This window comes from Rhinolophus sinicus, linkage group LG04 (assembly GCF_036562045.2).
Source record: "Rhinolophus sinicus isolate RSC01 linkage group LG04, ASM3656204v1, whole genome shotgun sequence".
In the NCBI taxonomy this organism is placed as follows: domain Eukaryota; kingdom Metazoa; phylum Chordata; class Mammalia; order Chiroptera; family Rhinolophidae; genus Rhinolophus; species Rhinolophus sinicus.
This window is the reverse complement of record NC_133754.1, coordinates 114,174,036-114,199,176: the sequence shown is the minus strand read 5'-3', so window position 1 is coordinate 114,199,176 and position 25,141 is coordinate 114,174,036. Positions and strand designations below refer to the sequence as shown.

The window sequence follows — 25,141 nt, the reverse complement described above, 5'->3', positions numbered from 1 at the left end:
TGCTAATAACTCCAAGATTGCTGGTTTGAGCCCCACATGGGCCACTGTGAGCTGTGCCCTCTTAAAAAAAAAAAGAAAGAAAAGGAATAAGTAAAATTGTCTCTTTTTGTAGATGACATAATATATATAGAAAACCCTAAAGACTCCATTAAAATGTGTAAGAACAAACAAATTCAGTAGAGTTGGTAGACACAAAATCAATATAAAATACTAGTTGTGTTTCTATATACTATCAATGAACTCCTTGAAAAAGAAATGAAAAAAACAATGAAAAGAAATGGCAGAGTAATTAATTAAAGAAGGAACAATTATCTTCAGAGAAGCTGATTCTAGCATCAGTACTCCGTTCCCTCTACACAAAGTACTGTGTATAGTTTTCTAAAGCAGTAGAATTATTTTAGAAGAATTCTACAGTGAGTGTTGGGGCTGAGGGGAGTTCTTGTGGGGACAGAGTCCCAGAGAGTGGTTTCCAGGCTCTCGGCCTCACGTGGGGAGGTGCTGGCTCAGGTAGTGAATGACCATCAGCTGTGACTGGTTGGCCATCAGCTGTAACCAGTTAGCCAACTGGCTACTGATGTAACTGCGGGGCTGAGTTGATTGGTTGGTTGGCAGGCAGAGAACTGAATGGAGGACTGCGAATGTGTGGCTACTACTGCGTGTATCTCGCCCAGCTGCCAGAGAGGATATAGTGGTATAACTCCCCTATTTATGGCTCCGTGGGTGTTCCTCTTTGGCCTAGCCATATCCTGCGTTCTTATGTGGGGAGCGGGACCAGAGCAGGCCGACCAGCATGACAGTTCTGAATTTCATGAATAAAGAAAAAGTCCTCAACACTTTCAAACAAAAAGAAAATTTCCTTTCCAAGGGAAAAGGCCAGTTCAGCATTGGAGCCTCATCTGCAATATGGAGAGACAGAAGACAGTAAAATCACTCCTATTAAACCTTAAAAGAAAATTTTGAACTTAGAATTCTATACTCAGACAAATGTGAATCCAGCATGAGGGCAATATACAAGCACACAAAATTTATGAAACAATTAACTGAAGTTGTTAAACAAGCAAAAACTGGTACAAACACAAGAAGAAATGAAAAAGCTGAAAGACATAGCCCAAAATTTTAACACACACACACACACACACACACACACACACACACACACATATCTCCCTCAGGACTTAACTGCTTAAATAGACCAAAAAATAAAATTTAAAGAAACCCAGTATTAAGAATTTTAACAATACACTTCACAAGCCGCATTAAATAGCAAAGGCCATATTATTTGATGTAACAAAACTAGGAACCAACAACAAAGTTAGCCCTCCCAGAACTCCCCACCCAATAATATCCATTCACTTGGAAAATTTAAAACTTCCTTTTAAACAGTACTTGAGTAAAAGAGAACAAAAACTGAAGTCAGAGATAATTTAGAAAAGAATGATGAAAAGACTACATATCCAAAATTATGGAATTCAGCCAAAGTAAGTACTCCAAGGAACATTTATAGCCCTAATGGAATTAATTAGAATACAATAAAAGATTAAAAATACAGTAAATGAATTAAGAATTTAACTGAAGCAGGTAGAAAAATAGCAATGCATATTACAGCAAGAAATTTACTTGTGTGGAGAGAGACAGGAAGGAGAAAGGGAGGGAAGGAGACAGGCAGGGAGGGAGGTAGGGAGGTAGGGAGGGAAGAAGACAGGGAGGGAGGAAGGGAGGAAAAAAAGGAGGAGAGAGGCAGGCATTAGTGTCAATTAAGGTTGCTACTAGCATATTTCATCACACCATCAAATGATTTTCTTTACTTCTCTCTTCTCCCATTTTTGTTCTTTGTAAAATGTTTTAAATATTTTAAAATATTTAAAGTATTACTTTACCTATATTTTCTCTCTCCTCTCTCTACTAATTGTCACAAGTGATATATAAAACACATGTAATCTCTGCACTGACATTTAGAAGCAAAGAACAACTGAATCCAGGGCTAAAAACAGTATTTGAACTCTTGAAGACTTAGAACACATTAAGAATCATAGTGTTTTTTAGGATCAAATTGAATTTGACACTCAGGATCCATTTATGCTATTACAAATAATAAAGTGAATTTAAAGTAATAATTATAATGCCTTAAACCAATAAATACTCTCAAAAATATTCACTTCAGCTGCTAATGAAACACAAAAGTAAACCTTGACTTCTCAGCAATCTTACATACCTATAAGACTATTTTAAAATTTGTGGAAAGTAGTTTTCATTACCATAATATAATAAAGGTTTCATAGAATCACTTTCTGTATTTCTATCGTTTCCTAGATGCTGAGGAATATGAAAGTCAGACACGTAAGTATAGAACACTTTTTTTGCATTTCATTATTTTGTTAGAAATTTTCTATTTTTTAAATAAAAAGGTATTCCGGTATAAGATATTTATAAACATACATTTACGAAGGAGAAAGCTGACGTATGGACATGAATAGCATTCTCAGTCACATGGGCAGAAACAGAAACAAGTCTAGCTAGACATTAGTCTTTCTGATTCCAACCTCAACATTCTTTGTATAAGAAGAATTTGTTTAGTATTTTGGGGATGGAGTCTACTAAGCAACTTTATTGATGATGTGCCTCTGCTACCAATATCTACAACTGTCTCCTTTTCATTCTCACATAAATAAAAATATAATGAACTTCAACTGCCTTTACATACACATTCATGGATACTTAAATAAATTAGTCAAAGTAAATCATATAAATCTAGTGAAGCAAAAGATTGAAACCCCAAAACAAGTTCAAGCTGAAATTGTATTTTGCCATTCTGAGAGTCAGTCATATTTAACTTGAGGAAGAAACTCATAATCCTTCAAAAATTAGATCTACAAAACAAGTATTTTAATATTTTTAAAGTCTTATGTTTTAAATTTATACTATAATGTGTGATGTTTAAAATTTTCTATACATTCTTGCAATATCGGCTTCATGAGTTGCATACTTTAAGATAGCTTACCTTTTTTGCCATAGAAGGGGGTTCTTTTTTCAGACTTCTTAATAAAAACTCTGGCATGTTATTTTCAATATCCTCACGAGTTCCCTTTTTATGCAAAACTGCAGCCAAAAATGAAATAACCTGGGGGAAAAAAATATTTTTCAATTAATGTGTATAACATATCATGATGGACATTACTTTATTGCTTACATGACTACCACAAACACTAATATTGGTTTTCTTTATTTGTATTAACAAACAAATGTATAATATACATGTTAACCTTGATTACAGTGAAAGAAATTTCCCACCTTGCCATTTCTTCCATGATTAAGTTCTACCTACTCAATGAATTATTTCTTTATCTCATCAGATGGGACATTATCTTCTTATTTGTTTCAATCCATGGAAACTAACTCTTCATATTCTCTATTAGAATAAACTGTGCACATTCTTTTTTTCCTTGCAAAAAATAAACTCCATCAGGGAGTAATATTTAGCTAATAAATTTGTATACTTATTTATACAATAAATATAGGTGGAATAATGTTATTTTAATGTAGACCAAGATAATTCATCAACATACACACCATTAAAAAAATCAAGTGAAAAAAATAAACAGACATAGAAAAAAAGGAAAGACAACCTCAATTAATGAAGAGAAAGAAAAGTTAATCAGTTGGACTTGGGTTCAAATTTCAGGCTTAGTTACTTGGCACCTATGTGAACTTGGGCCAGTTAGTTTTAACCTCTTTGAATAACTGTGAAAATATGTTAAAATGTGACAGTAGTAAAATAATACTGGCAGAGTTGTTTTAAAGATTCGAGGGGTAAAGTATGAGATATCCATATTGGGGGAAAGAATTGATCATTACTTTAGAAAAATAAATTATATAAATATTAAAACCTAAACAGAAAATGAGAGAATTAGCAAAGCTATAGGAAAGTAGTATTTTTAGCATGGGTATGGATACCTATAATATGAATCCCAAGTGAAAGCAGAAAAAGAATGGTGCAGTAGAAGTATTTGAAGAGATAAAGGTTGAAAACTTTAAAAAACTGACCAAAAAAAATCAAGCCATGTATTCCAGATCCACTAAGAACATCAAGCCAAAAAATAAAAAATAAAAATTTTTAAAAAACACAAGTATGTGCTTTATAAAAAAAAAAAACTATGCAAAATTTGAGACATTAAAAAAAAAAAATCTTAAAAGCATCCAGAGGAAATAAAACATGACCTATAAAAAAGCCACAATTCGACAAACGACTTTGACTTTGCAGCCAAAACCATGGAAGACACTACAATAGAATGATACTTTGAAAGTGCTGAAGAAAATAAAGGCAATCTAGTTCTATAATCAGTGAAAATATCATTCAAGAATAAAGATATTTTCAGACAAATGAAAACTGAGCCAATTTATCCCCAAAAGAGGCACACTAAAAAATAATAACTAAAAGATGTTTTCAGGCACAAGGAAAATGATCCCATTTATATATAGACACTCAGTGATGCAGGGGAAAATTAAGAGCAACAAAAATGATAAGTATATAGAAAATATAAATGTATACTGACATTATGAAACAATAATGCTAATTAATAAATTATTTTGTTGGGATCAAATAACAGAAGAATTTTAAAATATAACAATAAATTTGAGTCAGAAAGGGCACATGTAGTTGATATTCTGAGGTCCTTATGCTGTCCAGGAGGAAATAAAAGCACTAATTAACATTAGATTTTTGACAAATCAAGCATATCTGTTGTAATCTGTGGGGAATTACTAGAAGAATAATGCAAGAAATAAAAGTTAACAAATCCACAAGCACAATGGTAGATTTTGAAATAATTCACTAAGAATAAACAATCAGTAAAGATACAGACTATTTAAATAACATGATTAGCAAACTTGACCTAATGAACATATGATAGAACACTGCACATGGCTGATAAACAGTTTCATTTAAAATTTGTGTATTATGTGCTGTAGAGTCAGCTCTGACTCCTGGTGACTCCACGAACAAGTGACGTCCGCAGTATCCTGTCGTCAACAGCCCTGCTCAGCTCCTGTAGACTCACACCTATAGATTCTTTTATGGAGTCAATCCATCTCATATTTGGTCTTCCTCTTTTCCTGCTGCCTCCTGTTTTCCCCAGCATTACCGTCTTTTCCAAAGGAGCCTGCCTTTTCAGGATGTGCCTGAAGTAGGACAACTTTGTCAGTTTTGTCATTTTTGCCTCCAGCAATGTTTCAGGCTTAATTTGCTTTAGGCCCCATTTGTTCATCTTTCTGGTGATCCAGGGTATCCACAGAGCTCTCTTCCAACACCATATTTCAAATGAACCAATGTTTTTCCTATCAGCCTTCTTCACTCTCCAACTTTCACATCCATACAGAGTACAAGGGTGTAGATGATCTTAGCCTTAGTCACTAATGACACATCTTTGCTCTTGGTGATCTTTCCTAATTCTTCCATTGCTGCCCTTCTAAGTTGGCCTTCTTTGGATTCCTTGGCTGCAGTCTGCATTTGAATTGATCACTGAACCAAGATAAGCAGACTCTTTAACAATGTCAATGTCTTTATTGTGTATTTCTTCTCATAATTTTTGTCTTCTTGATGTTTAAATGCAGTCCTGCTTTGGCACTTTCTCCTTTCACTTCTATCAGAAGTCAGTTCAAATCATTGCTACTTTCTGCCAGTAAGATGGTGTTATCTGCATAGCTTAAGTTATTGATATTTCTTCCATCGATTTTCACCTCCTTCATCTGAATCTAGCCCAGCTTTTTGTATATGTTCTGTGTACAGACTAAATAGGGAGTTAAAATGCACTCTTGTCTGACACTTTGCCTACAGGAAACCATTCTGTCTCTCCATAGTCTGTCCTGACAGTGGCTTCCGGTCCACGATATGGGTTATACATCAGGACAATCAAGTGCTGAGGCATGACCATTTCTTTCAGAGCAACTCATAGCTTTTCATGATCGATGCAGTCAAAGGGTCTACTGTAGTCTATAAAATATAGACTAACCTTCTTCTGACATTCATTGGAGCATTCCAGTATCACATGAAATATTTACGAAAGTTGACATGCCAGATCATAAAGCAAATTTCAATAGACAGAAATCATATACAACATGTTGTTCTATTGATCACAATGTAAGAAACTAGAAATAACAAAAATACAAGCAGAAAATCCCTAAATGTTTGGAAAGTAAGGAATATGCTTTAAATAAGAACTCACAACGGAGATCAGAAAATAAATTGAATAATAATGAGTAATAATTACATATCAAACATGTGGAATATACCTAAAGCTATGTCTTAGGGACTTAAACGCATGTATTAGGAAAGAAGAGAGGCTGCTAACCAGATAACTAAGAACCTATTGCAAACATTTATAAAAATAACAGAAAACTTAAAAAAATTAACAAAACACGAAAACATGCAATAAAAAGGATCAACAAAGGCAAATGATCATTTTGTGAAAAGATTTAAAAAGCAATAAACCCCTGGAAAAACTGATAAAGAAAAAAGAGAACAAATTTACTGTACCTTACTGTTCCTGACAAGACTTGGAAAAGCAGGAGAGATATTCTGCATCAGTTTGCAGTTCACTGCAAATCTTTTACATTAAGGCAAAGATTGAAAACATGTTTAACCACTAGCAATCAAGCCACAGGCCTTATTTCATATGTTTCCTCAACTGTACAATGAACTATTCTCATGAAAAATGGCTAAAGAAATTATATTTTGTTCTATTGCTAGGGTAAAATAAACACATTTGTGTCCAACTGAAAAAAAAAAAAGAAAAAAAGAAAAAAGAGAAACTAAGAGAAGAGGCAAACACACAAAAAAATACATATAGGACATAATAATCAATGTTATGCCAAAAACTGTGAAAATTTAGGTGAAAAGGAAAAACAGAACTTACCAACCTTATCAAAACTAACACTAAAGGAAACAGAAAATTTACATATTCATATGTAACTATTAAAGAAATCTAAATTCAAAATTATACTCCTTCCACAAAGAAAACTAAGAGTCAGATGGTTTCACCAACAAAGTCTACCAAATATTTAAGAAATGTATAATGCCAGTCTTAAGCAAATTATTCCAAAGTTTAGAGAAAGGAAGAAATGTTCTCAACTTATTTTAGGAGTTCAACATGATAAGAAAATTGGACAAAAATATTACAAGACAAGAAATTTACAGATCAATTTCTCTTACTTATAAAGAAGCATAACTCTTAAAATACTAGCAAATGGAATGCAGAAATATAAAAAAGGAATATACACCAAAACCAAGTTTGATTGATTCTGGGAATGAAGTTTCGTTTTACCTTCAAAATTTAGATATTAGGTATTAAGTAAGCATTACAGATATTATACTTAGCTTTCTTCACTCTTACTTTCCTTAAAATAAGAATAGGATGACCTATTTCATTACAAGATACCTATATTTTACATGAAGTGGTACATTAACTTTTAGTAAATTGTGAAAAGTTAACTGTATATTTTTATCACTCGAGCAACCACCAAAAAAAAACAATGAAAAGAAAAATAGTTATAAAGTCAATAGAAGAAACAAAATGGAATTCTAAAAAATATCCTATCAATACAAAGCAGGCAGGAAAGGAGGAAAAGTAAAACAGAAAATAGTCTGTCCAAACAGAAAACAAATAATAAAATGGTATGTCCAAATCCAAACAAAACAGGAATTACATTAAATATAAATGGACTAACCAATTCAATATCATAGATTGTCAAAATGGATAAGAGTTGTGTACAAGAGACATACTGTAAATATAAAGACATGGCTTGAAAAAGACATACCATGCAATCAGTAAGCAAAAGAATACTGGAGTGGCTATCTTAATATCAGATAAAATAGATTTCAAATAATATTACCAGGAACAGAGAGACATTTCATAATGATGAAGGGTTCAATTCATCAGGAAGACATAACAATCATAAAGGTTTATGGCCCTAATAACAGAGCTTCAAAATACATGAAGGCAAAATTATTAGAATTAAAGAGAGAAATAGACAAACCCACAATCATAGGATAGGATTTTAACTTCCCTGCCAGCAATTAACAGTAAAAAAATAGAAAACCTGAACATTATCAATCACCTTATCACCTTGGTCTGTAATTGATTTTATAGACTATATCCAAGTGTAGACTACATATTCATTTGATATGCACATAGTATGTTCAATAAAATGGGCCATAAAAAAAAACTCTCAATAAATTTTCAAAATACTGAAATCTTACAGACTAACTACTGTGAAATTAGAAAAAACTAATGATGATATACCTAGGGAAAAAAATAGGTAAATAATGGCAAATGAAATATACACTTATAAATAACCCAAGGATCAAAGGGGAAAAAATCACAAGGAAAGTTAGAAAAAATTTTTGATTGCATGGAAATTAAAATATAACACATAAAAATGTGTGGGATGCAGATAAAGTAATGGTTGAACATAAATCTAAAGCATAAGAAGGTAAGTATGAAATTAATGACCCAAGGTTCTAACAAGCTAGAAAATGAAGAGCAAAATACATCCATAGTAAGCAGAAAGAAAATAATGGAGATAATTGCAGAAATCAGTGAAATACCAAAGAGACCAAACAATAGAGAAAATTAACAAAGCTAGAAGCTAGCTGGTTCTTTGAAAAGATCAACAAAATCAATAAACCTCAAGGCAGAATCAAGAATAAAATAGAGACTATACAAGGAATCCATTAGGAATGCAGAGAGGTATCCCTCAGACCCTACAAACATTAAAATAATAAAGGAATATCACAAATAACTTTATGCCAATCAATAGACAACTTAGATGAAATGGATAAATTCCTTGAAAAATACAATTTATCAAAACTGACATAGCAAGAAATAGATAATCTGAATAGCCTCATACCGTGTTTCCCTGAAAATAAGACCTAGCTGGACAATCAGCTCTAATGCGTCTTTTGGAGCAAAAATTAATATAAGACCCAGTCTTATTGTACTATAAGAGCCGGTGTTACATAATAAGACCTGGCATGATATGACATATGATATGATATGATATGATATGATATGATATGATATGATATGATATGGTATGATATGATATGGTATGATATAATATAATATATATGATATGATATAAGACTGGGTCTTATATTAATTTTTGCTCCAAAAGACACATTAGAGCTGATTTTCCAGCTAGGTCTTACTTTTGGGGAAACACAGTATCTATTAAAGTAATTGAATTAATCATCAAAAAATCTTCCTTTAAAGAAAACTCCAGGCCCAAAAGATTTCACTAGTAAATTCCATCAAATATTTAAGGATAAAAATTACACAAACTCTTTCAGAAAAGTGAAGAGAAAGATACACTTCGCAATTTATTTTATGAGGTCTACATAACCCTGCTACCAAAACCGGATAAACATATTATGAGAAAATTATACACCAATATCTGTAATAAATATAAATGTAAAAATTCTTAAAATATTAGTTAACTGAACCCAGTAATATATAAAAATAATACTTCATTACCAAATTGGGTTTACCCCAGGAATAAATATTGGTTAAACATTAAAAAACCAGTCAACATAAATCACACTGATTCATATATTATGTTAACAGAATAAAGGAGAAAAAAACATGATTATCTAAATAAAGGCAGAAAAATTATTTGAAAATTTAATACACGTTAACTATTTAAAAATTCCAGTAAGTAAGTAGGACTACAGGGAATATCCTGTATCTGATAAAAGATACTACAGAAATCCTATAGCTAATATACTTAATGTTAAAATATTGAATGCTTTCTCCCTAAGATCCTAATGAGATAAAGATATTACTCTCTCATTTCTATTCAAATTGCATTAGGGTCCTACCTAACCAGTAATGCAGCCAAAAAAAAAAAAAAGAAATAAAAAACATAAAAATTTAAAGGTTAAGCTGCCTGTATGGATGACATAATTATTTATATAGAAAATCCTAAGGCATCTACAAAACAACTATTAGAATAAGTGACAAATTTAGCAAGGTCAATATACAAAAATAAAGTTGATATTTATATACAGAGTCCCCCCTTATCTGCAGGGGATATGTTCTAAGACTCTCAGTGGATGCCTGAAACCACAGATATACATAGGTAGATAGATAGATAGATAGATAGATAGATAGATAGATAGATAGATAGATAGATAGATAGAGACTGACTCTCTCTCTCTCTCTCTCTCTCTATATATATATATATATGTATATATGTATATAAACAAAATGATGTTTTTTCCTATACATACATAACTTTTCTCTTAAAGGAAGCACTTTATGGCTTCAGTTTGGCATATACAAATTGCCAGCAGCACTACTCTTGAGCTTTAGGGCCATTATGAAGTGAAATAAGGGTTACTTGAACATAAGCACTGTGATACTGCAACAGTCAATCTGATAACCAGCATGGCTACTACTAACCGGCAGGTGCCATATACAGCATGGATACTAACCTAGACAAAGGGATGACTCATGTCCTGGGCAGGACAGGGCAGGATGGCTCAAGATTTCATCACAGTACTCAGAACAGTGCACAGTTTAAAACATATGAATTGTTTATTTCTGGAATTTTCCATTTCATATTTTCAGACCATGATTGCCATACAAGGCCTGACAGTTCAGTTCACAAATTTGCCACCGTGCACTTACATTGGCAGCACTGTACAAACAGCTCGGTAAGGTTTCGTAACCTTGGTATATCCATGTCCCACAGCTGTGTTCGTGTCGACGTGTGGTGGTGTCTCACTGAGTAGCGTTCATTATTGTTGCATGTTTTTGTGTGTCCTTGCGAGAATGTCTGAGCTTGAATTAGAGCAATGAACAAATATTAAATTTCTTGTTAAACTTGGCAGGGATGGAAGTGAAATCAGGGACATGTTAGTCCAAGTTTATAGGGATAACACCATGAAGAAAATGGCAGTGTACACACAGATTAAGTGTTTGTCTGATGAAGAGACGTCAGGGCGGCCAGTAATGAGCAGAACTGACAAAAGCATTGCAAAAATTCATCGAATTGTGTGTCCAAATCGTTGGCTTACTGTAAGAAGCATAGCAGACCAAGTAAACATCGACAGAGAAACAGGAAAATCTTAACTGAAAATCGTGGCATGAGAAAGGTGTGTACAAAAATGGTCCCAAAGGAGGTCTTGCATTACAACAGTGCACCAGCTCACACGGCACTGTCTGTGAGGGAGTTTTTAACCAGTAAGTAAATAACTGTATTGGAACACCCGCCCTAATCACCTGATCTGGGCCCCAATGACTTCTTTCTTTACCTGAAGATAAAGGAATATTGAAAGGAAGACGTTTTGATGACATTCAGGACATCAAGGGTAGTATGACGACAGCTCTAATGGCCGTTCCAGAAAAAGAATTCCAAAATTGCTTGAAGGGTGGAGTAGGCGCTGGTTTCAGCGCATAGCCTCCCAAAGGAGTATTTTGCAAGTGACCGTAGTGTTTGATATTCAGCAATGAGGTATGTAGCACTTTTTTTAGGATGAGTTCGCAAACTTAATTATCACACCTTGTAGGTAACTAAAACTGCAGATAATGAAACCAAGAATGAGGGTAAACTACTGTACCACTAGCAAAAAATTGGAAAATTAAATGAAAAGTATTCTACTGACAATACCATCAAAAATAGAATTAAGAACGATTATTTTCTATTTCTTGCTGCATCAGTTTTGTGAGTGAATTTCACAAAATATGTGTAAGGACCATATTAAAACTATAAAACATTGTTGAGAAAAATTAAAGTTCTAAATAAATGAAGCTATTGCTGCATCTTAATTCTCCCCAAAGAGTTCTATAAATGCAATTCAATTCAGTACAACTGAACTCCACACTCCTACTCAAAATCCCAACAGATTTGTTGATGGAACTTGACAAACTGATTAAAACTTTACGTGGAAATACAAAGGAATAAAAATAGACAAGGGATAGCAAGAAAGTAATTAACAAAAAGGATAGCCAAACTGAACAATGTTACAGAATAGAAACACCAGAAACAAACCCATACATATGTAGACAAACAACTCAGTTTTAAAAAAAAGGGCAAAGAACGTATCTTAATTACTTAGGGCTGCTACAAAAAATTATCATAGGGGCTGGCCCAGTGGCTCAGGCGGTTGGAGCTCCATGCTACTAACTCTGAAGGCTGCTGGTTCGATTCCCACATGGGCCAGTGGGCTCTCAACCACAAGGTTGCTGGTTCAACTCCTCGACTCCCGCAAGGGATGGTGCAACTAAGATTGAACACGGTACCTTGAGCTGAGCTGCCTCCCAGATGGTTCAGTTGGTTGGAGCGCGGGCTCTCAACCACAAGGTTGCCAGTTCGATTCCTCGAGTCCCGCAAGAGATGATGGACAGCATCCCCTGCAACTAAGATTGAACACGGCACCTTGAGCTGAGCTGCCGCTGAGCTCCCGGATGGTTCGGATGGAGCGCGTCCTCTCAACCACAAGGTTGCTGGTTCAACTCTCATGGTGGGCTGCGCCCTCCACAACTAAGACTGAAAGGACAACAACTTGAAGCTGAATGGCACCCTCCACAACTAAGATTGAAAAAGGACAACTTGACTTGGAAAAAGTCCTGGAAGTACACACTGTTCCCCCAATAAAGTCCTGTTCCCCTTCCCCAATAAAAATCTCTTAAAAAAAAAATTATCATAGGCCACGTGGCTTAAACAACAAATTTTTATTACTCACTTCTGGAGGGGCTAGGAAGTGAAAGATCAAGGTGCTGGTAGATCTAGGGCCTGGTAAGGGCCCATTTCCTGCAGATGGCAATCTTCTCATTGTGTTCTCAGATGATGGATTACAGAGAGAGGAGGCAACCTCTCTGGAGTCTCTAGTACTTACAAAGGTACTAATCCCATCACAAGGACTCCATCCTCACCACCTAGTTACCTCTCAAGGAACACATCTGGATTAGTTTAACACGTGAATTGGGGGTGGGGGGGTAAGGGGGTATAACCTGAATACACATTTCTACAGCAACTTGAATACACATTTCTACAGAGAAGATACACAAATACCATGTTTCCTCAAAAATAAGACCAGGTGTTATATGAAGTTTTGCTCCAAAAGACGCATTAGGGCTTATGTTCAGGGGATGTCATCCTTGATTTTAGGTCTTATTTTCGGGGGAACACAGTAGCCAAAGAGCACATGAAAAGTTGTTCAACATCATTGGTCATTAGGAAATGCAAATCAAAACTATAATGAGATACTTCACATGCACTAGGATGGTTACAATGAAGAAAACAGAAAATAACAAGTGATGGCAAGGATGTAGAGAAGTAGAAAACCTGATAGATTGCTGATGAGGATGTAAAATAGTAGCCACTGTGGAAAATGGAATAGTTCCTCAAAAAGTTAAACACAGAATTAATTACCACATGACCTAGTAATTCCACTCCTAGGTGTATATACAAGAGAAATGAAAGCAAATGTCCATACACAAACTTGTACACAAATGTTTACAGCAGCATTATTCATAACAGCCCAAAATGGAAAAATCCCAATGTACACAAAGCATGAATGGATAAACAAACAGTAGTATTTATATACAATAGAATATTATTCAGCTACAAAGGGAATGAAGTACTGATACATGCTACAACTTGGATGAGCCCGGAAACATTAAATGAAAGAAGCCAGACATAAAAGGCCAAAATTGTATGATTCCTTTTAGATGACATATTCAGAAAAGGCAAATCCATAGACAGAAGGCCAATTAATGGGTGCTGGGCAATGTGGGAGGGGATAATAAAGAGTGATTACTTAACGGGTATAAGGTATTTTGTGGTGATGAAAAAGTTTTGAAACTAGAAAGACATGGGGGTTGAACAACATTGTGAATTCATTGAACACCATTGAATTCTATACTTTAAAATGGTTAATTTATTATATGAATTTCACCACAACAAAGAAATTAATGTTTGCATTTTTATGAGCATGAATTGGTCTATTTTAGGTATTATCAATATTATTTTACCTCTTAAAAATAGTAAAAAAAAATATATGTAAAATATCAAACTCGTACCTATTAATGATTTAGTAAACAGCTATTTTTGCTAGCATCATTCCACTTAAGGCTTTATTCCCTGTATACAATTTTGTACATCACAATAAATATTTTCAGCAAATTTTTATCTAAAAGATTATAAAATGATATACGAGAATGGTCAAACTTGTGCTGAGCTTTAAAATTTTCTAACAAAATTTTCATTCCTAATCCACATTATGTAAGGCAGTGTAATGTAGGAGTTATGGAAGACTTTGGAGTTTGACCAACCAACTTTATATGTGACCTTGGGCAATTTACATTAACTCTATAAATTTCAATTTTTTCATCAATAAAATGGGGACAATAACGCCTAATTAACATGTATGCTTAACAGTAAACATCTATCATAGAACCTGGCATATAGGGATTATCAAATATAAGCTATAACCATACGATTACCCAATTCAAATTAAAGTTCATGAGTGCATTTAATAAAAATATATGTATTACCTACTACATGCCAGGTACTGTGATGGGTGCTGGAAAAGGTAAGATGAAAGGCTTATTTCTATCCTCCAGCAGTTGAAATCCAGCTGATTTGGAGGAGGATTCTAGGGGTGGGGATGGGGTGGAAAGGAGATGAATTGAAGAAGCACCATTGAGAAAAAATAAATCCATGAACAGAAAGTTACTGAAGAATTCACCAAGCAAGTGATATGAGCAAAATGTCTGATGCACTATGTACAACCAGATTAAAGGAGGCAGAAAGGATATTCCACAAATAACTGAGTTAAAGCATTGGACAATTTAAATATTTTTAATATAACCTCAGTAAAAGAGTTCTGATGCATACCCACAATTTCCACTTTATAATTATTTTAGTAAGTTAAGTTTAAAGTTATTCATGCTTTGTATTAAAAAAAATGTAATCTAAATTTAAAATTTACTGAATTCCATCTGATGTAAATATTTATAACATTTCAGGTTCTGACCACTTCTTGGAATGTAATACTCAAAGAATCACAGAAAATTTATAATTAAACATTTAGGCTACTGGGGTATTGACGGGAAAGAGACATGAGGAAAATTTCTAGGGTAAGGGAAATCCTTTATAGATTGATTATAGGCTCTATAGAACATATGTATGTCAAAAAACATTGAACAGCATAATGTGCTGTGTTTGTAATAACATTATAATTAAAGACACACACATACATACAAAATTGATACATATATTGTTTTGATTTATAGGCAACTGGTCCTTAAAAGCTACTAAAGAGGCAAAAAAGATTCCTATTAGATATTATATGAACATTTAAATGAATAATACAAAACTCAAATTTATTGGATTGCTCTTAACTCACCTTTGGATTGTTTCATTATAGAATAACTATATTCTTGATTATGGTAACTCATCATTCAATCTGTTCATCTAAGATGATATACAATCTTTTTTTTTTTTTTTTTTTTTTAAGGAGGGTGCAGCTCACAGTGGCCCATGTGGGGACAGAACCAGCAAGCTTGGCGTGATCAGCACCACACTCTAACCAACTGACCTAACCGGCCACCCATACAATCTTAATTCTAACTTAATTTGTCAAATTCCATGAAACAAAGATATGTGAAATGTCTATTTAAGAATCTCATATTTATAAAAAGTTTCATAGAAGGTGACTAAATTTATAGGCTCTAATTACGGATCAGCTTTACAATTTAATTCACTAACCACTAATAATTTTAAAGAAGAATCTTTGTATCTCTTATATAATCTACACTACTTCCTAAGATTATTTACCCACCCACCTCGAAAAAAGTAAGTTGAAATAAAAGTAAATTTGACTTTAGTTGAGAATACACACTAACTGGGGAAGTTAATTAAAGCCACTGACAAACTTTTAGATTATATTAGGGTAATGATAGCAGTAATGTGTCAACATCTAAAAGGCAGATAGAGAAAGGGAGAATGGGAAGAATGGCATAGGGGGATTTCACGGACCAGGATTGTAACTGGCACTCAGCGTTTCTACCCTCATTTCTGTTGAGGAACCTGTCACAAGCCCAAGACGTGCAAAGGGAACTGGGAAATGTAGGCTCTGTTATCTGGACCCCACTCTGAGAAAGCAAAGGTAGAGGTCTAGCCATCCTATCACGCTATACTAGCACAGTAGAGGTCAATCAAAATCTTAAGTCACAGAAGGTGAATGACATATTTACAATGAAGGTTTATAAAACTAATTAAAGAAAACATTTTTAAATGTTGGATAGTTCTAAAACTGTTTAGGGATGTAAAGAACAAATTTAAGCATGTAAATCAGATACTTACAGAATAGTAAGAGTCCAAAAACTGCATTTCAGAAATAAAATATCACTTTGGGAAAGCTTTCTGTTTTCACAGGCATTCCTTTTTAAATATCAGGCAAACATTTTTATAGGTCATTTTCCTCACATACAGTCAGTTCATGATATACAGAGTAAATCAGAGGCAGGGAAATAATGCAACAAACCTTCCCTTAAACCAACAGAAGGCATAGCAGAAAAAATTGTCTCTTCCTTATAAGACCAAAAAAAAACAAAAGTCTACATTCCTCATTTTTCATCTCCCTGGGACTTCACAAAGTATGATGATTTTTGCCTGCTTACAAACAACAACAAAGAACTGTTTTGAAAAGGGAACTAGTCCATTTATCTTTACAAAGTTCTACTCCTAAAATCTGAATACATACCAAAAGAAAAGCAATTTATCTCTAAAACAAGAGGACATTTTTGTTTCTGCTTTAAAGGGTTTGTGGCTCTGTAGGTTAATTAGTCTCTAACATTGGAAATTATGACATTTTCTCCATGAATGACAATACAGTCAATATTACTTTTTCTTTATTACTATATTCCTGAGTGAACCACATGACTTGTGATCTGTAGAACTTTTATATTTTAGTATAGCTTTTGAATCTAAGATCACATTATCCAAAAAATGATATCAACAATGACCTAAGAAAGCTGTAATTATCAGCAATTTCCTCATTTCTCTCAGAATTGAGGTTTACTATATACATCTTTTTAAAATGACGTCCTTCAGTGACATCTTTGATTATGTAATATCTAGTAATACAGAAACAAAGATTCAAAGAAAATCTGCATAGCTTACAAATTTCTATCTTTCCTCTGCTGCTCAAAACGTACTAATACCATCTTCACATAGCAGATGGGGAAATAAATATGTAAAACACATATTGTACTTATCTAATCGTTTTTAAGACTTTGTGCCTATGAAAGCTAATTACAAATTAAGATTAAAAGAAAATTCTGACTTAACAAATGAGATCTTCTTTTATGATAAACCTTTCAAACACTGTACTAGAGTTATGCCTTTAGTGAAAAAGAGAAAAAAAAAACACCCTCTAATGTCCTAATTGATACCGTTCAAATTAATTCTAAATTTTGATGGCAGTTCAAAAGCAAACCCAACAAAAAGCAAAGGATGAAAATACCAACTTCCCTTTGAAGCCTTCCTCTCTCAATTCTACTCACCAGACTGGATGATGATGCTTTGGTTTCATTTATTTTTATCAGCCATTTGTGAATATATAAGTATTACGATCATGTGTATCTGTATCACTGCCTATCACAGAGCCTGACTCACATTAGGTGCTTAATAAATGTCAACTCATTGAATAAATGAATAGTTAATTAAAAGCTGAATAAAAGACTGCCAGATAGAGGCAGCAACGGGTAGAGACAGGAGAAAGAGTACTGAATAGAAATGAAAATGGTTACTTCCTGTATATGACCTTAGATAGGTAAGTCATTTAGTAAATAAGCTGAACAAGATTATCTCTAATATTTCCATTTCTAAAATTTTATTTTTTAAAAAAGTGAAATGATATCATCCTATACATAAATATTCACATAGACTAAATAAACACTCTTGACCAACGTCCACTGAACCAATTCACCAAATTTACCAGTTTTCCATCCCCTCTGAAAAACAATAGTCTGAGCAAAGGTTCTCCAACTTTAGTGGGCCTCAAATTAACTGGAGGGATTGCTGAGCCCCACTCCCAGAGTTTCTGATTCAGTGTGTCTGGGGTAAGATCCACGCATTTACAACGCTAACAAGTTCCTAGGTGATCTGATACTATTGGTCCAGAGTTTACACCTTTGAGAACCACCACTCCATAGTAGGTGCCCATTCATCTCCCTTCCTATCAGGTGAACTGTTTGATTATCAAAGGTCAGTTTCCCAAACCTGTATAATCCAGTTGAAATTATTTATTATAGTTATATTAGCTAATTAAATATTAGGAGAACATATAAAGGGGTACCATTTTCAAAATACCTATTGAATTAGATGTGAGAATGCTATAAAATATTAGGAAATTTTCATAAAAATCTAGAATTTTGCATTCCTTCCCAATTTAATTTCTTAGTCCAAATAAAAAATAAAAGTGAAAGTAGTAGGTGATGAATTATTGGTGTTGAACATATCACAGGCACTGTTGTCACACAGCATCCTAACCGTTTGTCCCTACCATCCTTTCCTTAGGGAAAGAGGGTTGCGGGGTTGTCCCTCTTAGGGGTTGAGTTTATAGGTTCCCTCTCTTGGTCCCAGTATGCTGGGTCTGCAGTCAAAGATGAGTAAGTTTCCTCAAGGGAGGGACGACTTAAGCCAGACGGGACCCCAGGGACCCCCATGAGTTAGCCTCTGAAACTAGGAAGGGATGCCCCTCCTCCAATGTTTTCTGGAAGCTGCTGACGCATGCTGCAAATGTCCAGCACCCTATTGTGCTAAGGAACGTTAATTGAGCGAAACTGCCTCGCTCCCGCTTAGCTCATGGGATAATTACCTTGAGAGACCTGCTCCCCCAGGGGTTGTACACACCGCACCTTGGTCATGCGGGGACAGCATGCACAGGTTGCTTTGGGACAATGTGATTGGGTATTGAAAATATACAAATTGTATTAGTGGTATAAGAGTTTTACAGACCCTGCCCAGAATCATGTGATGCCTATTGTAAAAAAGCAATAAATACCCACAACGACCCGATTCGGGGCTCCAGTCTCTTGAGGCTGTGAGTCCCTTGGTCCTCTGTGGTTTCTCTGCATTCTGAGCCTCTGGTCTCTTTATTTCTATAATAGACTTTAGCCCTTGCCGCCTCCCTCGCTTTCCCCACTGCTTGTGTTGTGCAGGACGCAACAAGGCACAAATGGACATGAGGAAACTTCTGGGGGTGATAGATATGCTCATTATCTTGACTGCGGTATTGTAGTGATCACTTCTTGGAGATATATATATATATATATATATATATATATATATATATACACATATATATACACACACGTGTTAAACTTATCAAATTGTACACTGTAAATTTATGCAATTTATTGTATGTCAATTACACCTTACTAAAGTATATAAACAACACACAAGCAAACACATACACAGATACCTAACAAAACTGCTAAAACAATCACAAAACCAAATTTTATGAAGATATGGAATAACCATAACTCTCACACACTGTTGGTAGGAAGGCCTAATTATGTAGAAATTATTCTCTGAGTTACAAGAACTAGACAACTAGTCCCCAAGAATCAGACAAATCCTTAGTGTCAAAATTAGGACAGAATCTTTTTTCTGATCTTCAGGAGATGAGCCCTCAAAGACTTTCACAGCATGTAACACAGCTCAAAGCCTTCCAGTGATTTCAGTGTGTCAGATAATATAAAATTATGCAGTAAAATCACTTTAAAAATAATCCTATGAAATGTAGAATAAAGGGAATTTCTTTGTAACATGTGCTTCAGAGATGAAAGCTAAATCTGAGCCTAAAATATGCAGAAGAATTTGAATTATATTTAGTAGATTTAGGGTGGGGGTTCCTAAACTGCAGGTCACATTTTGTAGCACCCTCATGTTTCTGACTTTGAAGATGAACAGGCATTAGCTGGTCAAAGTATGAGAAAGAACATTCTATCATGGGCGAAAACAGTAAAAGTATACGTAAAGATAGTTACAGAAGGGCTTTATTATTTATTTTCCTCTAGTATTCATCTATGTATCTTAGTCACAGGCAGTAGTATCCGGAAGGCTCCCTTCTTTATTCTTCCCTCCTCTTCTCCTGAGAAAGCAAATTCATTTATTCCACAAGCAATTACGTAGCATCTTCAATGTGTAAGCCTAGAACTGTGTGCACTGCCTGGACTTAAAGGAACAGAGCGTATGCCTAATGGTAATACACTATGATTATAGAAGGACTTAATTTTACCCTTGCTTTTGACACCACAGCTTTATACATAGTCCCATTATTTGCCTATTCTTACATGTTAAATAAGTTTTTCACTTACCTTTGAGTTCTGCTAACAATGGAAGTACCATGAAAAATAAAACAGCTTAAATTCATTTATAAGGAAGAAACACGGAAGGACTTAATCACAAACTAGACAAACACTCCTGACAATCCAGAGTGATGATTTAGTATAAGGTCTAGATTCAAAATGCTAAACTCTTTGGATCATAAACCCCTTCGAAAATCTAATGAAAGCTAAGGAGCCTGTGGTAGGCAGCTTGTGACAGGGCTGCCAATAATCCCCACCTCTAGGTGTTCACAACGTGGTTTCATCTGCCCTTGAGTATGGACTGCACCTAGCAATTTGTTTCTGATGAAGCTGTCTCTCCTGTGATTAGGTAACAAAGATCATGACTTGTCTCACTAGTGCTATCTCTCGTCCTCTCACTTGCTCTCCCTGATGAAGTACACTGTCATGCTTTGAACAGCTCCATGCAGAGGCCCATGTGGCAAGGAATCAAGGGAAGCCCTTCACCAATAGCTCACGAGAAATGGAGGCCTCTGTATAACAACCCACAAGGAACTGAGTCCTGCCAAAAACCATGTGAGCTAGGGAGTGAATCCTCCCTTCTCTAAGGGAGGACTATAGCCTTGAGAAAGAAAGAGCCAGGGGACCTAGCTAAACTGTATCTGGATTTCTGACCCACAGAAACTATAATATGATAAATGTGTATCATTTCAAGCTGCTAAAGTTTGGAGTAATTCATTATACAGTAATAAATAACTAACATGGACCCTCTCTGCAGAAACGTATATAGTACGTGTACAAATTCCGGCACACATTTTAGGGAAATAGCGGCCTCTCTGAAGTCTACCCGTAGAACTCCTAGTGGCCCAGGTATCCCAGATTAACAAACGTCTCAAACAATATGCACAAAAGGCCTGCAAGAAATCAATTTAACCATGCTATACAGCTTAACAAATGTCCATAAAGTATTTCCTTCCATAAAGTATTACTAAGAAAGTTAAACTACTGTATAAATATAATTGATAACTTAGTATTAGTATTACCAAAGGTAAAATCAAGCCAAGTTATACCTAAACATTATTTCAAATAATATATTTCATAAATACTAAGTAATTACTGAGGATAAAATAATGACTAAACTTTGAGGACTTTACTGCCAGGTGGGACACACACACACACACACACACACACACACACACACCAGCTATCATAAGAGTTGAGAGTACACATAGATATTTGCATATGGTATCTACTCATGTACATAATAAAATGACTTTACTGGATTTTAATTATAAAGTAATTAAAATAGTTACCTGTACTGTTTTTCCAAGTCCCATGTCATCACCAAGAATACACCCTCTCCCTTGGATGAAGTGTCCATAAAGAAACTGGGCTCCTTCCCTTTGATAGTCTCTCAAGTATCTATTAATAGTATAAGGAATGGAGTCTCCATCTTCAGATAATTGAAAAGCAACAGCAGATGATGGAAATTTTTGGTCTGGGAAATAAGGTTTTTCTAAATCTTCATCATCAAATATGAAATTCCTGGAGCAATCTTTAATAGATTTTACTTCTTGAAGTCTTTTAAGAGGTACTTTCCTTTCTTGAAGATCTGAATATAAGACCACTGCAAATGACTTCCCATTTTCATCCACTATGATAGATTTTATGCTTGCTTCACACAGTTTTTCATTATCTGGAGAAGGGACAAGACATCTTTCTCCTGGATGCCATATGTCTGTAATGATGAAGAAGAAAATAAAGTTTCCAAATCTAGTTTATAAAGTAATACCTCATTTATCCACTATGAGAAAAAAAAATACCTCATAAATACTCTTTCCAAATAACTGAAACAAGATAAATTAGACTTATAACATGTATAGATATTTTCCTAAAATACATCATCAGATGATCTCCTATAAAAAGCAGAATAAACGGTACATAATTTTTTCCAGTGGTTCTCACTCTGGCTGTGTCATAATCTCCCCATACAAGCTTGGACACTACCTCTGTTGATTCAGTGCATATGGACCATGGGCAACTGGTTTTATTACTTTGTTTGGTTGTTATTGTTGAATTCCAAGGTGGTTCTGATGCACAGCCAGGGTTGAGAATCACTGATTTAAATATTCATGATGACTTATGAACATTACGTATATTATTTGTGATATGGTAGCGGAATAGTGAATAGGATTTGGTGAGGAGTAAGCTAAAATCCTCTGGACAGCAAAGCTTTTGTTGTCTTCTCTCTTCTTTTTTATAGTTATTCCATCTTTGTTCTCTCAAGACAGCTGTTTCTTCTCACTGTCAATACTGCTGCTTCTAAACTGTTGCTTTAAAAATGTATACAACTAACCAAGGGAGCCTCCAATTCAAAGATGTGTACCAGTTTTGTCACAGCTTTTTCCCCACAAGGTTTTTTTGAAGGGTTGAGATTCTTAGAAAAGAGATGAATTCCAAGATCTCTTTCTGCTAACATTTTATTATTTTTTAAGAGCCTGATTTCTATATACATGAATTTATTCTGTGCTTAACTGTACAGCTATTTTATTTTCTCTTCAGAAAATATAGCACTATGAATGGGGAGGAGAGTCTCAATAAAGTATACTATTGATAAAATTAAGAAGTACCAAATAGAGAAAACTAAGTAAAAATAATTTTACAAATGGAATTTCTTATAGCAAGAATCCCAGAGGATTTGTGGGATTGGCTACAACTGTAAGAACTGTAGGAATTATTTTTCTCACACATTTCTCATTGAGATCGGATGACCACTGCTAGTTTCCTAGTGTCTTCTTGATGATTTCAAGTTTGGTTTTTATAACATTTATGATTATAATATGACTAGTATGTCTATACTCTCTTAAAGAAGACTAGCTCATTATGCTATTTCTATCAGTTGTTCCTCAAAAGTAAAACCATTATTCCCACTAACTTTGGTGAGGTTGTGTTTTGCATAACAATTAGACGTACACAGAGAACAATCTGTTCTCCCACTCTAATCTTTGGATCTGAACTATCTGAGAACTGCAACACTATTCTAAAAGACAGTTTAAATGTGAAACTAAAACTCTGATCCAGTGTACAGAGATAACAATAGGTCAATGGGCCCTATTTTCAAAACAGTATTTTTTGAGCCTTAAAACCTAAATTAACTGATACAGTGATTCTTAACACATTATTTCTGTTTCACATGATTTGTTTGCCTACTCAGCAAATGCCTTCTAATTTTAAAGACCTAATTCATTAATCTATTTACTATTCAACACATATGATTTGATACCAATTATTCATCAGATACTTTTCCACACAATGGGTACAAAATGAAAAATAAACAATGCCAAAAATGAGAGTGATTAAACATTGCTCAGAACCAGATTTTCTGAATATTAAAAATGGTATTATCATCTAAGCAACCTTTCAAAGTAAAAAACCTTTAGCCAGCCCTTACTTATCTTTTTATATCACTCCCTAAACACAATCCATCAGAATATCCTGCTGGCTCTACTTCAAATGTGTATCACTTTTCCTCCATGCTTCCCCGAAAAGAAGACCTAGCCAGACAATCAGCTCTAATGCATCTTTTGGAGCAAAAATTAATATAAGACCGGGTATTATATTATAATATATAAGACCTGGTCCTATATTATAGTAAAATAAGACCAGGTCTTTTATTATTATATTATACCCGGTCTTATAATAAAATAAGACCAGGTCTTATATTAATTTTTGCTCCAAAAGATGCATTAGAGCTGATTGTCCGGCTAGGTCTTATTTTCGGGGAAACACGAACAACTGTTGGCAAACTATTTCTGTAGAGTCAGATTTTAGCTATTTGTTGTTTTAGATTTTGGAGGCTATCCTGTCTCTTGCCCCTTGTAATGCAAAAGCAACCACAAACACATAAATACATGGTCATGGCTGTGTCCCAACAAAACCTTATCTATGAAAACAAGTGGTAGGCCAGATTTGAATCAACCTCGGCCCCAAAGCATGTCACCTTCGGCTTTCTCCTAAATTCCTGCTATAGACTCCTAACCATTCTCTGTGCTGCCACTACTTCCCCCCTACAATCCATTTCCTACATAGTGGCAATATTGGCTATTTAAAAATATAAATTATTAGCAAAACTTTAACTTAAAATCTTTCAATAACCATCCACTGCACAAAGAATAAAGTCCAAACTCCGTACTATAGCCTACAAAACCCCTGTATGATCTGTCTACCTCTACTTACCTCTCCTACTTAATCTGCCAATTACTCCCTTGACTCAAACATGCTATGCAGGTCTTCTTTCAGCTGTTTTTTATGTCATCTCCTTAAACCTCATTTAAACTAGGGTACCCCATTTTTCTCTATGTCAGTATTTTATTGCCTCCGTAGCATATATCACAATGTTTAATTATGTTTACTTGTTTTTATCAGCCTGTCCCACTAAAGAGTAATTTCTTTTCCAAGAAAATGTCTGTATTGTTCAAAATTTTATCTCCACAACCAGCACACAGTAGACATTCGATAAACATGTGCTGAATTTATGAATGAAAATACATCCCTGATCTCACAGATCCTTGGTATCTACTGAGGGAGACATATTATTACAAACATGAAATTGTAGTAAGTGCTCTGGAAGAAGAGAACAGTGTGCTATGAGAAAGAAGTGCTGAGGAAACATAATTTAAAACGGAAGGTCTAAGAGTATATTAGTCAAAAGGTACGCCATGTCCAAAAGCCTTATGGGCGTCACACAATTTATGGAAATCTATTTGGTTTCTGAGTTTGGGTAA

The 25,141-nt window shown here is 34.5% G+C and overlaps 1 protein-coding gene across 5 annotated transcripts in view; it reads right to left on the bottom strand.

The window, feature by feature from the left end:
- The window catches only part of ERCC6L2 (ERCC excision repair 6 like 2), a 141,306-nt gene that overhangs the window by 88,570 nt on the left and 27,595 nt on the right, over positions 1 to 25,141 (bottom strand). For 4 of the 5 annotated variants that reach the window (XM_074330256.1, XM_074330259.1, XM_019711982.2 and 1 more), the window contains 2 exons: positions 21,671 to 22,095; positions 2,999 to 3,118 (listed from right to left, as the gene is read on the bottom strand). In XM_074330256.1, coding sequence (XP_074186357.1) covers positions 2,999 to 3,118; positions 21,671 to 22,095 — 545 coding nt within the window. Of the gene's footprint in view, positions 1 to 2,998; positions 3,119 to 12,296; positions 12,414 to 21,670; positions 22,096 to 25,141 lie in introns of those variants that run through there. The other variant, XM_074330258.1, reaches the window with a different exon arrangement.